The 15,802-nt window shown below is 37.5% G+C and overlaps 1 protein-coding gene across 5 annotated transcripts in view; it reads left to right on the plus strand.

Moving 5' to 3' along the window:
- Positions 1 to 14,891, plus strand: part of LOC105033265 (mitogen-activated protein kinase kinase kinase 5) — a 35,973-nt gene extending 21,082 nt beyond the window's left edge. For 2 of the 5 annotated variants that reach the window (XM_073259771.1, XM_073259770.1), the window contains 4 exons: positions 1,546 to 1,605; positions 2,477 to 2,596; positions 14,037 to 14,243; positions 14,340 to 14,891. In XM_073259771.1, the coding sequence (XP_073115872.1) occupies positions 1,546 to 1,605; positions 2,477 to 2,596; positions 14,037 to 14,234 (378 nt within the window). In that variant the 3' untranslated portion in view covers positions 14,235 to 14,243; positions 14,340 to 14,891. Of the gene's footprint in view, positions 1 to 1,545; positions 1,606 to 2,476; positions 2,597 to 6,544; positions 6,742 to 13,979; positions 14,244 to 14,339 lie in introns of those variants that run through there. The other 3 variants (XR_012142196.1, XM_073259772.1, XM_073259773.1) reach the window with 3 other exon arrangements.
- Positions 14,892 to 15,802: the final 911 nt, after the last annotated feature.

Consider the following 15,802-nt stretch of genomic DNA (forward strand, 5'->3'; position numbering starts at 1 on the left):
TGCGTTCTAATTTCAAAAGGATTTTGAAATCTGCATACATTAGCACCATGCCGAATTCCAACACAAAACATTGAATGTAACCTAATAGGTACCATCTATGGTGTTTGTAGACACGGAAAGAAAGTAGACTAAGAAAAAAATTTCTGTCATCAAAAAAATAATGTAAAAACATAGCTCAACTAAAAGTATCTGAACAATGGCTTTTGTTCAATAAAGGTGATTGAAATGTATATGATATCCAAACAAAAATGAGAACATTTCTTTTTCTATGTCAACTTTTAGAATAAAGAAATGTGTCAGAAATGAAATATTTAATCTTGATAAGTAGGGGACTGATGCTTGTCTTTTCATTATGAAGTCTAAGTATTTTTCAATAAGAGTTAAACGTCAGTCTCTGGCAGATAAATATATTCTCATCCATATTATGTGCCTTGTGACATCACACTTTCGATACCTGAATTTTTGCATGTCAAGTTTCCATCATTATGTCTGACTCATGACACATTTTTTAATAACTATGAAGTACTCTATATTTTATTGCTATTAAGAGAAGTTTGTATATGTCAGTTGGAAGGATGAGAATGGCATGGATCAGTAGAATGATGTGAAACTCAGTCTACATATCTATGAAGACGTTTGTGTCACTGATTCAGTTTGACTTGAGTTATTTTTTATTGTATTGATCCCAAATCCCCGTAGGTGCCGACCTTCTTTGGTTAAACATGTCAACATCCCTGTGCAATAATTAGCTATAGGGCTAAAAACAGATTGGGTACTAGTATATCCATATCCATATTTGTTTTATTTAACGAACATAGATACGGATACGGATGTTAGTCGGATGTAAAAGTTTATATCCATATTTGTTTTAAATGGATATGGATACAAATCGGATATCAGAATTATGGATATAAATATGGATATAAGTCAGTTAAACATTATGACCACAAAATCAAAGATCTTACTAAATGGTTGATAAATCAAGTTAATAGGATATTAATATGGCCATTTATTTTCCTTACAAATTCACGATTGCTATATAAAATTGAATAGGATTATAAATGGAATCAGATAGTCGGATACGGATTGGACAGTTGTCTATTCATATTCATATTTGTTTTTCTTTAACGAATATAGATATGGACACAGATATTAGTTGGATGTTCAAATTTCTATTTATATCTGGATAGTTTCGGATATGAGAACGGATCCGGAAGGATATTATTCAATCCACTTTCACCCCTAACTAGATAGGTTGGCAAAACACACATGGTCATTCCTCCCTTCTATATGACCGGACATTTTTGATGAGCTGACTATATAGAGTTCCTTTTGCTTTTTCTATGCTATGCTATTGATACCACCTTAGTCCATTAGTGATCATTTGCTCCCTATATTCTTTATAATAATCTTTATAATTGTACTTAAGAAGCATATGCTCCCGCTTTGATCATGTATTTAATTTTCTGCATTTTTCACTAGCAGTTTTGTTTAAGAATGCTGTTATGCCCAGCATTTTGTTGATTCACTTTTATTATTGATCAGTGGAGTGAAGCAACAGCAGTACTTTCACTTAAGGGAACACCGTACTGGATGGCTCCAGAGGTACTTCTTAGTTATTGTTTAGTATAATCTTCTATTGGTAGTGATTACCGCAACAAGAAAAGCATCAGGTTTCTATTTTTGAAGAATCCTTATGTGATTTACTTTGCTGCAATACATTGATTTACTTTATTGTAGTACAGTTCGCTGTTAATAATGCATATCTTCTTCTTTATTATTTATCAAGCTATATGACTTGAATAATAGAACTTCATATTTCTATCGACTCATTAAGCTTTCTCATCATATTAGGCATATTATAACCTAGAAATTATCACATGAAAAAATATCTCAAAAGACCTTTTCATGGAGAGGGCTTTTAGACCAATGCTTAGTTTTGGAGTGATTTAGTAGTTCAGATAAACTCAAGACAAGGTGGGTAAAGAACTGTATTGTTTATGGGCATGTGTCACCTGGAAGAGATGTTGAGATTTTTGCTTGATGATTAAGAAAGAGGAGGGAAAATCTTAATTACCATGGATGGAGGTTGTATTGAAGGTTTTTTTTTGCAGAAGCCAACAGTGGCATCCACTTAACCCCTTCTAGAGTTTGGATTCTAAATTCAATAAAATGAAGCCCGAAATAGTTTCTACAATTTTTTTTTTTTTTTGGGTATTTCTTGTATCACATTATCCCCGCTGTCTGCAAGTTTTCTTTTCCTTTTTTTTTTTTTTGCTAGTTCCTATATTTCTTTCTTTTGTCCTAATTAATGGGTTTGTTGTAACTTGTAAGTGTGGACTGGAGTTTCATGGTTAAAACCTTGACCTCTTCTTTTATTCCTCTTAATATTTCAAGTTGAAGGTGCTGGCTCCTCCCTTTATTAAAACATTCTCTATATTTCTAGAATAATCACTCAATCTTTCATCTATTGCAGGTGGTGCAGGCTACAATGAATAAAGATATTGGTTATAATCTTTCTGTTGACATATGGAGTTTGGGTTGTACCATTATTGAGATGTGTACAGGGGAACATCCTTGGAGTGGTTTTGAAGGGGTAAGTCCTTTGGTGGTGTTAGCTGCTAGTTATAAAAAGTAATGTATTTTGTGTGCTTTGAGTTGCAAATATTATTCAGGTTACCCACTTAGTATGCGTGTATGACTGTACACAATGCAGTTCTATGTATATGTGAGTAGACACAAGGACACACACAAAAAAGTACTTTAAGTTTCTATACTCCGGCAAATGCTTACTTCATCGAACAAGTTTGAATTCATGATCGTCTCTTGAATAACTTAGTGTAAATGCATGGTGAATTTTACCTTCTTATTTAGCATAACTTTAGTATCCTATCATTGAGCATCATGGAGGCGTTTGCACTTTGCACCAATGTTTTGAAACCTGGAACAGTGATTGAACCATAAAAATGACAGGGTTATGGGTCACTGATTCAACATGGGGTAAACCTGAAACAATTATGTCGTCAGCATTACATAATAAACATTTTGAGTTTTCTTAATTGTAAATAAAAAAAGTTAAATTTGTAGTTGTCTAGAAATATCTAAAAAATTTTTTGTTTTAGACAGTACCCCAAACAGTTTTAGATGATTATAGGTGTATACAGATAAGCATATGCATAGTATGATCAATGAATTAATAAATAAATATTTAAATATGCATAAGAATGAAAAATCCCATTGTTGGAAGTAAATGAGTTACCACCCAAGTGTTGAAGTCAAATTTTGAATTACAACAATTTTAGATCAGAAGGGTGTAGAAGGGAATGACTGGAATGAATTCCACTATAAAAGAATATTAAATATAATTTTCTTAAAAAACCAAAGAGTCCAATATGCAAACAACAGAGTATAGAACATGATTCCTGAATAGGAAAATAAAAGGAATTAATTTAAGAACTCATGCTAAGTTATTTCAAACAAAATTTAATGATAAATTGATAACCCACATCAAAAGTTAAAGTTTACATAATTAAGGTAGGGTGTGGACTGTGGAGGGAGTAATCAAGCAGGAGAGTCGAGAACCTAGAGTAGTTAATTGTGGAAGAAGAGGTGTTTTTTTTTTTTTTTTTTAGGGGGGTTGTGGTGGTTGGAGAGAGCACCTGTATTAGACCATCATTTGCCATCATCTCCAGGGCTTGAGACCAAGACCTTGATGATTGGCTATAGAGAAAGAATGTTTGAGGTGGTGGAACTGTGGAAGTGAGAAACAAAAAGAAAGGGGGCGTATCTGGCCTTGGAGGTGACCATCCACCATGTGTTGTTAGAGCACAAAGTCAAGGGGCAGGGCGTTGAGCATGCAAGGAGAGATAGAGAGAGAGAGAGAGAGAATGGTTGAGGTGGAGTGGAAGAGAAGAAACTAAAAAGAAAGAGTCGTACCTGGCCTTGGAGGTGACCATCTGCGATGTGTTGTTGGAGCACAAGGTCCAAGAGGCAATGCATTGAGCATGCAAAGGGAAGAGGACAGGGGGAAGGTGAACCAGTCGCAGAGTTGCACCTCACAATAGGAGATTGTAACTGGACACTATGAAGCTTGAAGGAAGAGGAAGAGGAGAATCAGGATTGAGCCCTAATCTCAAAATCTCTCTAATCCAGATTGTTCTGTTCGGTTAAAACTGGAATGGTTTGAACCAAGGTATGCTGAACCGATACTGCCGGCCGGCAGTACAGTTCGGTATGGTTTCATACCGTACCGAACCGACGACCCGAACCGGAAAAAAAAGAGAGAAATAGGGAGAGAGAAAGAGGAAGAAAAAAAAAAGAGGGAGGGGAAGGAGCCGGCGGGGCCGCCAGACCGCCTCCGACTGGCCGCCGTGGCCGTCGGAGGGCGTAGTTCACGCGCGCGGTGCTGCAGGCATGAAACAGAGGCATCGCCTTTGTTTCGCAATTTTTTTTAAAAAACATGGTTTTAAGTGAAGTCGGCAAATGATTTGTCGGCTTCACGATTTTTGTTTTTTTAAAAAAAATTCTTAAGTCGGCAACTCAGTTGCCGACTTCATAAGTTTAAAACAAAAAAAAAAAAGAAAAAATCAAAACAGACGTCGTCTGTTTCGAAAAAGAAGGGGACAGAGCCGCGAAGGGGCTCCGTCCGCTCGACTGCCCTTAGACCATCGGCGTCGGCTCGCCGGCCACTGGGAGCCTCGCAACGGAGGCACCGTCCGTCCGGTAGGTTCTCCGCCCCCATTCCGAGCGCTCTCTCTCTCTCTTTTTTGCTCTCTTGAGAGCTCTATCGGACGATACGGGGCTCGGAAGTCCTCCGATGGCCGCAGTCGGCCACCGGCGGCCTCCGGCGGCTCCCACCTCCCTCCCTCCCCTCCCCTCTCTCTCTCTTTCTCACTTTTCGTTCTTTTTTCTTTGGTACCGCTGGTGTACCGATTTTACCGGTCGAATCGTGCCGGTTCCCCGCCGGTCCGGTACGAGATGGGGTGTACCGGCCGGTTCGGCATGGTATGGCAAACCTTGGTTTGAACCAATTGCCGATTTAGCCAGTGATTTAAATGGTGTTAGCGAAAAAAGACCAGTTATATTTTTAAACAGTTTACCGGCGTTAGTTTGGACCTTAGACCTAGTTGGTCAATGGCTCGACCAGTCAGTCTAATTGGTTTCTAAAACGTGGTTTGTATGAAAAGCCAATAAAATGGTGATGAAATAATATATTAAATTTTATATTCTAAACAATATATTAAATTTTATATTCTTCATGTGAACATACAAGCTCGAGAAGTATATGGTCATATTATATAGCAAAGCGATTGAGCTATAACATTTATAGACATGTTTCTGTAAGAATCTAGCACTGCAAGGGAGGCAAAAATGCTTGGTGATTTTTGTGTTCTGTACATTGACTAGGCTATTTTTCTATCTTATATAGCAATAAGGAAGCTACAAGAATACCGTGTTATTGTTTGTTCCATTTGTTGCTGTTCTAAGTGTATTGGACCCAAAGAAGTAGCCTGATCTAGTTTTGCAAGCCTTATATCTGGTCCTGGATTGATCAATATTACTCAGTGGAATTTCATTTGATCCTTCTCTATTGGCTGCATTGTGGAATATTCAGATTAAATTGTTGTCAATTCATATCTTGATTGCTTGTTCTGGTCTTGTCCCTTTTTAATTGAAATTGCTTTTAATAGAATACAGCTTTTTTGACAACATACACCTTCATGCAATGATTACCGTATGCATTGCATGGCACCAGGAAAAACATTGGTTTTGTTTTATCATTATAATAAGAACCTCCTACAATCCTGTGCTTCCAAGAGGAGTTCTGTAGAAGGAACTTTCATCTGAAGCCTTCAAATCTGTTTGTTATTGCGCCTGTCTCAATCATTCCTAAAAGAATGGCTCAATCTCATTTAATCACATCAACTTTATGCAAAAAATGGTTATGATTTTATGGAATCTTTTTAATTAAAATAATTGTCTGAATGTTAACATTTTGACTTTTTTTTTGGGGAAAAAAGGAAAGAGCACATAGAGGTTGTCATTAGGTATATTTCTCTGAAACAAACTGAGGATGACATATGCTGGACAGTTTTGGCCTTTTTTTGTTTAATGGTTTGAGGTGCCAAGTTCAGATATTGTTATTACTGCTAAATAAACTGTTGGCGGTGTATGGTCTCTTCAGTAATCCCATCGATGGTTCCAAATTTTCTGAGTAAAACTTATCCATTTATTCCCAATATATATATATATATATATTTGTTAGAAAGCTATCATCTGATTTTTCTTCAATGAGAACGTGATTTATGGAAATGGACTTTTACGAGACATTCAATTAATTATTTCTCAAATTCCTGTTTTCTACATTTAGTTATTTGTTGAATTTTTAAATATTAAGATGGGTCAAGCATTCTTTGTTCTGCAATCATTTTTTTCCAACTTTTTGTTAGATCATTGTTTTTTCCTAAATCTTTGTCAGATTAGAAACTATTCTGAATGTTGCTTTTGTTAGAAATCCATATATTCTTACTATGATTACGGGCAGTTCTTGTTGACAGGTGTTGTTGAGGGCTTCGTCAATATGTTACATGCAATTTCTTCCACGTAGTTACTTTATTGGCTTAGATGCATGAAGTCATGTTGATCAAGTGGTTGAAGCTTCATAAATTAACAAATTACATGGAGAATCGTGTTATTCAAGTTTTTATGTTCATTACTTTAAGCCTGACTTTCATCTGCAAAGTATCCTTTTCTGTGCGAGCCAGCCTTAAAGAATACTTTTCATATTTCTAGTGTTCACCCATGCTAGGTATGCTCTTAGTTTTACAATTTTAATTACTCAAGTTCCGATCCACAGCAGAGCACTCAACAGGTTGAATGACATGTTCACAGATCTCAGTTACTCTAAGGAGATCTATGACTTGCCTTTCTCTTACTAGGCCTTTTTAGCTGGCTAGGACATAGCCAACTGGTGTACACACTATATGGTCAAAATTGAAGAATATGTTCATGGCAAAGTTGAGGTGATTTGGGCACAAGAAACTCCAAAATTAAATCTTAATTTTCTGATTTTAGCAAGGATCTTTTGTTTAAATCCCATAGGAGAAGGAATAACATTTTGTGTGTTTGAGAATACCTGTTTTGGGGCCTATTCTGATATTCAGTTTCGAGCCCTATTTTTAGTAGGGATATAACTAAAGGTTTTACTTTGGATCTAGGTTGGGTTATGAAAGCTTTAGACTTTACTAGAACTGGCTCTCATAGTGCTATGAATTTTACTATTTTAGGTAAGTTCTCTTGGCTCTTTTTCTTTTGCTGTGAAAGTATAGGGGAGAAACCTTTCCTTCTAGGAGTTGTTTTGGGATGCAGTCTACAATTATAAAAAGGGAGTTTGCTGTAATTGAATTTTCTCTGAGAGTAATTAATATTTTTTAGTAGTTCTTCCGCATAGTGTCTTCCTTTTTCTGGTTGATTTTTGTCAACCTGGGCCTAGTCTATAGCCTCTTGCAGCATGGTTATGTTCAGCAGAAAATCGCCCAGAAGATAAGATGTGAACCCTTTTTTTTCTTTAAAGATCTTGGCTTTCTGCAGGAGGTCCAAGTTATGAGGATACCTCACCAATACTTAATGACAGTCTAAAAAATTACATAATACCTTTTGTGACAAATGGGGTCTTCTGCATGAGGTTCAATTCCCACGTCACAATCTTGCTCGTGCGAGCACTGATTTGCTCGTGCCAGCAGTCTTTTATCAAGCTTTTCTCCTTTAATGGATAGACAGTGGATAACGATGTTGAAACCTTTTATTCTCACTATTTGCAGCAGGGTTCGCCGTACCAGGCTGAACCGTCCGGTACGAGGAGTACCGAGCCGGACCGGCAATTTATCGGTCCGATTTGGATCCTTTTTTCGAAATTTTTTCCAAACCGCTCGGTTCGGTTCGGTTCGCATCCATACCATCCAAAACCGGACGGTATGGATCGGTTCGGTCCGGTTCGGCGTGAACCGAACCATACCGACAAGCCCACATGAAAAAAGTGGGCAGGGGGGAGGGGGGAGGGGGGTGGGGTCGGAGACTTAAATCATTGAGTCTTAAGAGTTCTCTGAGAACTTCTCAAAGAACTCACGAGGATCCGAAGTTTATGAAGGTCTCAACGAAACCGTTGAGACCTCCGAAAAATTAGAAAAAAAGGAAAAAACTCCGTCAAATTGTAGGAGTGGTTCGAGGAGAGGCTGATCTTTGGCCAGAGGTAAGATAATATGTTATTTTCTTAGTAAATATTTTTTTTTTAATTTTTGTTGTTAAAAATAGGATAAGAATGAGAAAGAATGAAAATAAGAGAAAATCATGCCAAAATTTTGTGATTTTGGTATGATTTAATTATATGTGATAGATTTTTGGAAGATCTACATGATGACACTAAAATTATTAATTTTTATTAATTATATATTTTTTAAATATTTTTAAATATTTATTTATTTAAAAATTAAAAAAAATTAAATTTTAGAGAAAAAAATCAGAGTTTGGGAATCATGTTTAGAATGATTCAAGCTACTTAAATCTAATTTCAATTTTTTTTCAAATATTTGAAATAAAAAAAATATTTTTTTAATTATTTAAATTAAAAAATTTAATTAAAAAATAAAAAATATATAAAAATAGTGTTATATTTTAGTTATTTAAAAATATTATTTGAAGTATATAACATATTTATTTTAAATTTATAAATTTTAAAATAATTATTAAAATTATTTTAAAATTATATATAATTATTTTAATTATCGTTAAACTATCATGTTTTATTGTATTTGCATATATTTATAAGAAAAAAATTTAGAGCATGACGTTCGTTCACTTTAGTTAATCAGCTATTTTATAGTATATATTTATTTATATAAAAATTATTAAAAAAATAAAAAATCAGTGTTAGTTTTGAAATTGAGAATAATGTTTAGAATGATTCAAAATAATTGAAATATTTGAATCTAACTTGAGATTTTTTTGAAATTCTTTTTGTAAATATTTAAATAGTAAAAAATATTATCAAATAAAAAATATATGTAATTAGTGTTATATTACAGGTAATTCAAAATAATTAGTATTTTATTATACCTACAGAAATGAGTAAGAAGAAAGATCCAAAGCGTGACATCGGTTGGGATCATGACGAGATGCTCTCGGCTCGGCATCATTGGAGATGCAAATGGTGCAACACAGAGTTCAAGGGAGGAGGGATGACTACGTTGAAGCAGTATCTGACTGATGGTTATCCTGATGTGTCCATGTGTCGGAAATGTCCGCAAGAGGTCCGACAATTGATGAAAAAATACTTTGCTGATTCGAAAGCAGCGAAGGAAAGGACAAAGCAGAAAAAGATCGAAGTAGACCGTCGAGCTGCAGGTCACCTTCTTATCACTCTAGAGAGTCAGAGGAGGCTTCTTCTCCAGATGAGAAGGTACAGATTGAGGCTGCCATTCAGGCGAGCTTGGCGGATCAGTACCAGCAGGAGGAGATGGTCTGGTACAGAGAACGATTCGGACCATTATACTACGAATCAGGATCTGGATCAACGACTGGTAGGGGAGAATTCGAGTTAAGGAGGACTACCTCAGTCAGAGAGCCTGGTGGTAGAGGGAGCAGACGCAGCATGTCTTCTTTGTTGGGAGCTTTTGGCAGTAGGAGGAGGTCCTCCAGAGATATTCCAATAGGAGCCAGCATTCAGGATTTGGATCCACATGCTTTGCCCAGTAAGAATTCAAAGCAGCAGAGAATTGACAGTATACTGAAAAAAGATAAGAAGAAGGATATGTGGCGAGCTATTGGATCATGGTTTCATTTCAGCCATATTCCAGCAAATGCAGCAGCCATTCTTTACTATCGATCTGTTATTTCAGCCATAGAGGCTGCTGGCCAGGGTGTAGATCCTCCAGGACCTAAGGACATCTATGGTCAGCTTCTTGACAGCAATAAGGAGGATCTGCAGAGATGGATTGCTTCTTACAGAAATAAATGGCCTACATACGGTCTGACAGTGATGTGTGATGATTGGACAGGTCCTACCAGATGGAGCATCATTAATTTTTTGACATACTGTGATGGAAAAATATTTTTTCACAAATCAATCGATGCTTCAGATAAGATGCACGATGCCACATATATCCTTGGTCTGATAGAGGAGGTGATTGATTCAGTGGGTGAGCAGCATGTCGTGCAGGTCATCACAGATAATGGACCACAATATAAGACTGCTGGAGAGTTGTTGATGGAGCAGCGACCGCAGATATACTGGACCCCATGTGCTGCACATTGCATTGATCTTATATTGATGGATATCGAAAAGATTCGTAGGGTACAGCAGGTAGTGGAGATTGCCTAGACCATTACTAGATTCATCTACAACCACACATGGGTTCTTTCATTGATGCGGACGTATACTGGGGGAGAGATCTTACGATCGGATATCACACGGTTTGCTACCAACTACATAGCACTTGATAGTCTTCTTCAGAAGAAAACAATCCTACGTCGGATGTTTGTCAGTGCCGAGTGGTAAGAGAGCAGATATGCGAGGGCCGGCACTGATGGAAGTCATGTGGAGAACTTGGTGACGAGTCAGTCATTTTGACAGCGGGCTGAGAAAATAGTGAAGGCTATCAAGCCTTTATATGAGGTGCTTCGTGCCGTGGACAACGAGAGATACCCCCAGATGGGCTTCCTATATTACATGATGGAGAGGACAAAGAAACAGATCAGTGAGAATGATCCCAAGCATGCTCAAGAATTCATTAACATTATTGAGCGCCGTTGGGACAATCAGATGGACAGAGATTTGCATCTAGCTGGTAAGTTTGGATTCAAGAATGTTTTAAAATATTTTTTCGAAGCATGAAAATAAAATTATGCTTAATCAGTCTTGAAATTTATCTGCAGCTTATTACTTGAATCCGAGATTTCAGTATACTATTCTGGGAATAGATATGGATAGCGAGCTTCTTGCTGCTCTTCGCAATGTCATATATAAGATGGTGTCCGATCCAGAAATCGCATCGTTGTGTCAGCAAGAGGTATGCTAGTTTAAAACGGATGTAATTATTCAACTGAATTCGATCTGATATATTTATAAATAATAAATATATTTTATTTCAGACGAAACAGTTTAGAAAGGGATCAGACAGTTTTGGAGTCCCATCAGCTGTCGTAAGCAAAAAGCAGATGAATGCAGGTAAATTACATATCAATAATGAGCAATGTAGATTGATATGTAATTTTGCTTAATAATATCATCAAATTTGATATGTAATTTTGCTTTTGTAGCTGAATGGTGGATTCATTTTGGAACGTCAGCAGAAAATTTGAGACATATGGCTGTCCGTATTCTTTCTCAGACGGTCTCTGCTAGTGGCTGTGAGCGTAATTGGTCCACTTTCGCCCTTATCCACAGCAAACAGAGAAATCATCTGACACAAAAATACCTCGACGATCTTGTATATGTTCACTACAATCTGAGGTTGAGGCTAAAATGTATTCAGGAGGAAGTTCAGTTGAAGTACACTAATCCGACGCTAGATGATTATGCCGACGAGGATGACGATCCGATCATCGGATGGCTTGCAGGTCAGCAGTAGGAGCCAGAGCTTGATGAGCCAGGATCCTCTCTACGACCAGCCAGTGTGGTGGCAAGGGAGATCAGGGTGGATCCAGGGCAATGGGCAGAAAAAATATTCCACATAGGGTTCCAGCTGATCAGCCACAGTCTGAGGGGACACAAGGGACTCATTCATCACATGACTCGCTATCCGATACATCTTTCTAGAGATTCGAGCGAGAGATGTATAGACATTCCTCCCGGCAGCCAGCAAGAAGGCATCCATCCTCCCAATCACAGGAAACTCAGTCACAGAGGGGCACAAGGGGGAAAAAAAAAGACAGTTGTACGTGCACCACTCTCGAGAGTACAAGAGCTATCTGGTTCAGATACGGACACCAGGGAGAGTGATGATGATACTGGTAGTAGTAGCTATGGATCTGATGATCAGGGAGGAACTGAAGGACAGGAGACCACCGTTTATGAGATACAGCCACAGGGTGATATTCGATTCACCGGTGAGTCTTAGTTTATGCATGTCACACAGGAAAGGGATCATGGTGGACGAGTCGTTAGAGATCGTGGGGAGTCGATTTCATATAGACGACGGGCTCCTAGAGGTCGTCCAGCACATGATGCAGCTGCGGACGATCTTGCACGTGGAGTAGGGTCAATGGATGTATCTGAATCATCCTCGCATTATGGATCCTATTATCCACAGCCATCTTATGATCCATATGCATATAGTGCATCCGAGGCATCATCTTCTAGTGGTTACTACCCTATGCAGCCTGGAGCATCTTACGGATCAGATTTTGCTACTGGCATATTTGGATGGGCTCTTCCACAACCGTACCATCATCTCGAGGATACTTCTCAGAGTTAGAATTTTAGCGAGAGGTCTGAGATGTCTTACAATTTAAAGAGGATGCCTTATGGGATGATGAATATTCGAGAATATGGTGCAGCTTGGCTAGAAGGTTGGACTGATGTCCTTTCAGACTATGTTGATGATCCAGATATCTACGAGCGTCACAGACACTCGACAATAAATTAAATACAGAGTACATCTTAAGGTTCGTATATCAGTTATTGCGCTTTGTACTTAAATATTTAGATACATTTTAATGCGTATTTTATATATTTTTTCTTTAGTTTTAAGATGACATAGTTGAAATATAATATAAATAAATATATGTTTGAAATTTTGGATCAAGAGTCTTTATACCGCAACCTAACTCCAAATTGAACCCAAATATGTCAATAATATGCAATATAATGCCATATTGAGGTTGTATTTATCAATTATTAACTTTAAAAATCTAAAAAAAAAAATTGAAAATCGAAAAAAATTGTGTACCGATACCGGACCGGTTCGCCTGTGCGTACCGTGTGTCGGTACGGTACGGTACCGATACCGTACCGTATCGGTCCGGCACCGGCACGCCGTCCGGTACCGGTACAGCAAACCTTATTTTGCTTTTTATGTGCCATGTTTCTTAAAATAGAAGCCCTAAATAACTGAATTCTCAGTATACCCAATATTCTTTTTTATCAAAAGAATTCAAACTTCTCAAATTTATAGGAGCTCCAATTACTGTTACAGACACACCTACACCTGCTTCAAATTATTGCTGCCTGATGGCTGCTTACATTCTTATCAGTATAAGCCAAAACCACCCCAAAATAAATAAATAAATAAGTAAAAATAAAAAGAAGTTCCAGCTGAAAAAGTTTTCCTTTTTCTTCTGAGATTTTGGGATTGTGGAAACCGTAGACTTCTACTGCCCTTGCAGTTTCATCCTCCAGCCTTTTGCCTAGAGATTTGCTGAGTTTCAAGGAAAAAGTTTGCTTGAATAAGCTGTTTGGCTGCCCAAACAGGCCCTTATAGTACTTCTTAATTACTTGGAATATCTTGAGCAAACTCCATAACTTGTGAGCTTACCATATGCTTTCCTGACATTTCCTTAATTTAATGCCTTGGGGAAACTACTGTATTGTGCCATTACCTTCATGAATAATGCCCTGCTCTGTGCCATGTATTAATGATAGGCAACCCAAGACATCAAAACTTTGAGATTATTACTTAGATTATTACTTGTCGTGCATGTCAAAATATTCATAGCATATTGTGTATACATGTATTATAAAGATATAGTCGGCATGTTTGGCATGGTACTGCTTGCTGAAATAATACTGTCCATCTTTACCTCCAGCCGTGGAATAATTAGGTTTTTTTTTATTTCTTCTAATATTATTCAAAATAATTCCATACTTTTTATTCTCTTAATTTTGCCTTGCAAAATATTTGATCAAAATTTATCCAATGATGAATGTCCATGTTGTAAGACTAGGGGAATACTTATCAGTTATCCTCTACTTTTAATTTTTTTAGGGGCACTTAATGTTTCCTTATGCTATGAGTTCTTTATCCTACCTACAATGACCACAGGCTGCAGCTATGTTCATGGTCTTGCACAAAGACCTACCCATTCCTGAAACATTGTCCTCTGAGGGCAAGGACTTTCTTCAGCTTTGCTTTCGTAGGAATCCAGCAGAAAGGCCAACTGCAAACCAGTTACTTGAACATCCTTTTATTCGGAACTTGCACCATGACAACGCCCATGGTTCCATACAGGTGTTTGCATGAACTAATTTGGTAAGTCCCAATTCTTACTCTTTAGACTTTAGAGTGCAAAATATTCAACCTTCTTAGTTCTGAATATATTAAAATTTTTCTTTCCAACTTTGACAGGATAGCAGATACAATTCAAGAGACAGAATCACATCAAAAAGTGACTCATGCATTAATAGGAAGCAGTTATCCAAAGGATAAGCTAGTAGCGGTGATGTTACCATTGTGAGATTCACTGTGTTGGAACACTCGAATGCAAACTCATCTATGTATGGTTTTGAATAGCTTCTGATTTTGGCTGGCTGTATGTCCCCGAAGATCAAATAAGTGCTTTGAACAGAGGCTGGCAGCCACATGACATACGCCATTTAATTCTTTTAGGAACTGGGTTGTACAGTGGAGTTGTATACCCCACGCCCCCTGATTTTTCTCCCCTTCTCAGTGCTAGGTCATATAACTACGATGGTACAGGAGGTTATGTATCTGCGGAATCAGCTGCGCTCAATCTGGTTACTCTTTATATACTTGGATGGGGGAAATAGGAAGCTGGATGTTGTACACTACTGTTGCATGGCAGAACTTCATCAGGGGCTGAAGTTCTATATGCAGGGACTTACGGATGACATTGATGTGCATGATATAGTTTACAGAAATGAAATTTGGTTGTAGATATTCTTTGCTCTCTGAATGTGTATGTTCTTTGTGAACTATTATTTGGCTAATTAATACCAGGAAATTGAGGTGCATCGGTCACCAATACAAATTAACAGATTTAATTATAGGTTTGCATAGCGTCTGTTATATCTTGCATTGCAAGGGAATATACTTTTAGTGCACCATAAATTGCTATTTTTCAGGAAGAGGCGATTTCAGGGCTGTATTGAACCTAACATAAACAGAATTTCTGCAATATATAATGAGGAATGAGTTGCTGTTAGAATGAAACAGGTTGCTATGGGCGAATGATTCATGCAAGACAAATCAGACAGCATGTATTTTGAAGGCCTGAGATGGCGTCAATTCTACTACAACTCCTGCATCAGCAGGCAGGATGGTCCTTTTTGAGTGAACTGACAATGAGACTTCAGATATTTCTCCATCATACATATGACAGAACCTCAACACTGGGGTAGTTGATCCAGCAAATTACGCTAGGGTGGTAGGACTGATGCCTTTATTTTCTGCAACCCGTTGGATGTGCTTATATTTTCATTAAAAATAATTGCTCCAGAAGGATGTGCGTCCGAGGGATGGTCTTCCTCATGAAATAAGGAAGAATCTTGTGTATCTGATACAAGCAATGGGAATCGTCAGCTGAAGCACAGCCTTTTCAAACGGAGGCCAGTAAGCATCGTGTCTGATCTCATCATTTTTGGTAACAGGCTGATGTCAGTATAACTCAGTTAATTGCAAACGCTGTCGTGAAATAAGGCATAGGGGGTGTTTAGTTGGAGGATATGACCATTCTCATTTCGATTTTTCATTCCAATATTTCTAATAACTCAAATTTTCATTTTGATTTTGATTCTATTCACGAACGAAATACTTCAAAGGATATAGCCATTCTCATTTTGATTTCGATT

Source organism: Elaeis guineensis, chromosome 6 (assembly GCF_000442705.2).
Source record: "Elaeis guineensis isolate ETL-2024a chromosome 6, EG11, whole genome shotgun sequence".
In the NCBI taxonomy this organism is placed as follows: Eukaryota; Viridiplantae; Streptophyta; class Magnoliopsida; order Arecales; family Arecaceae; genus Elaeis; species Elaeis guineensis.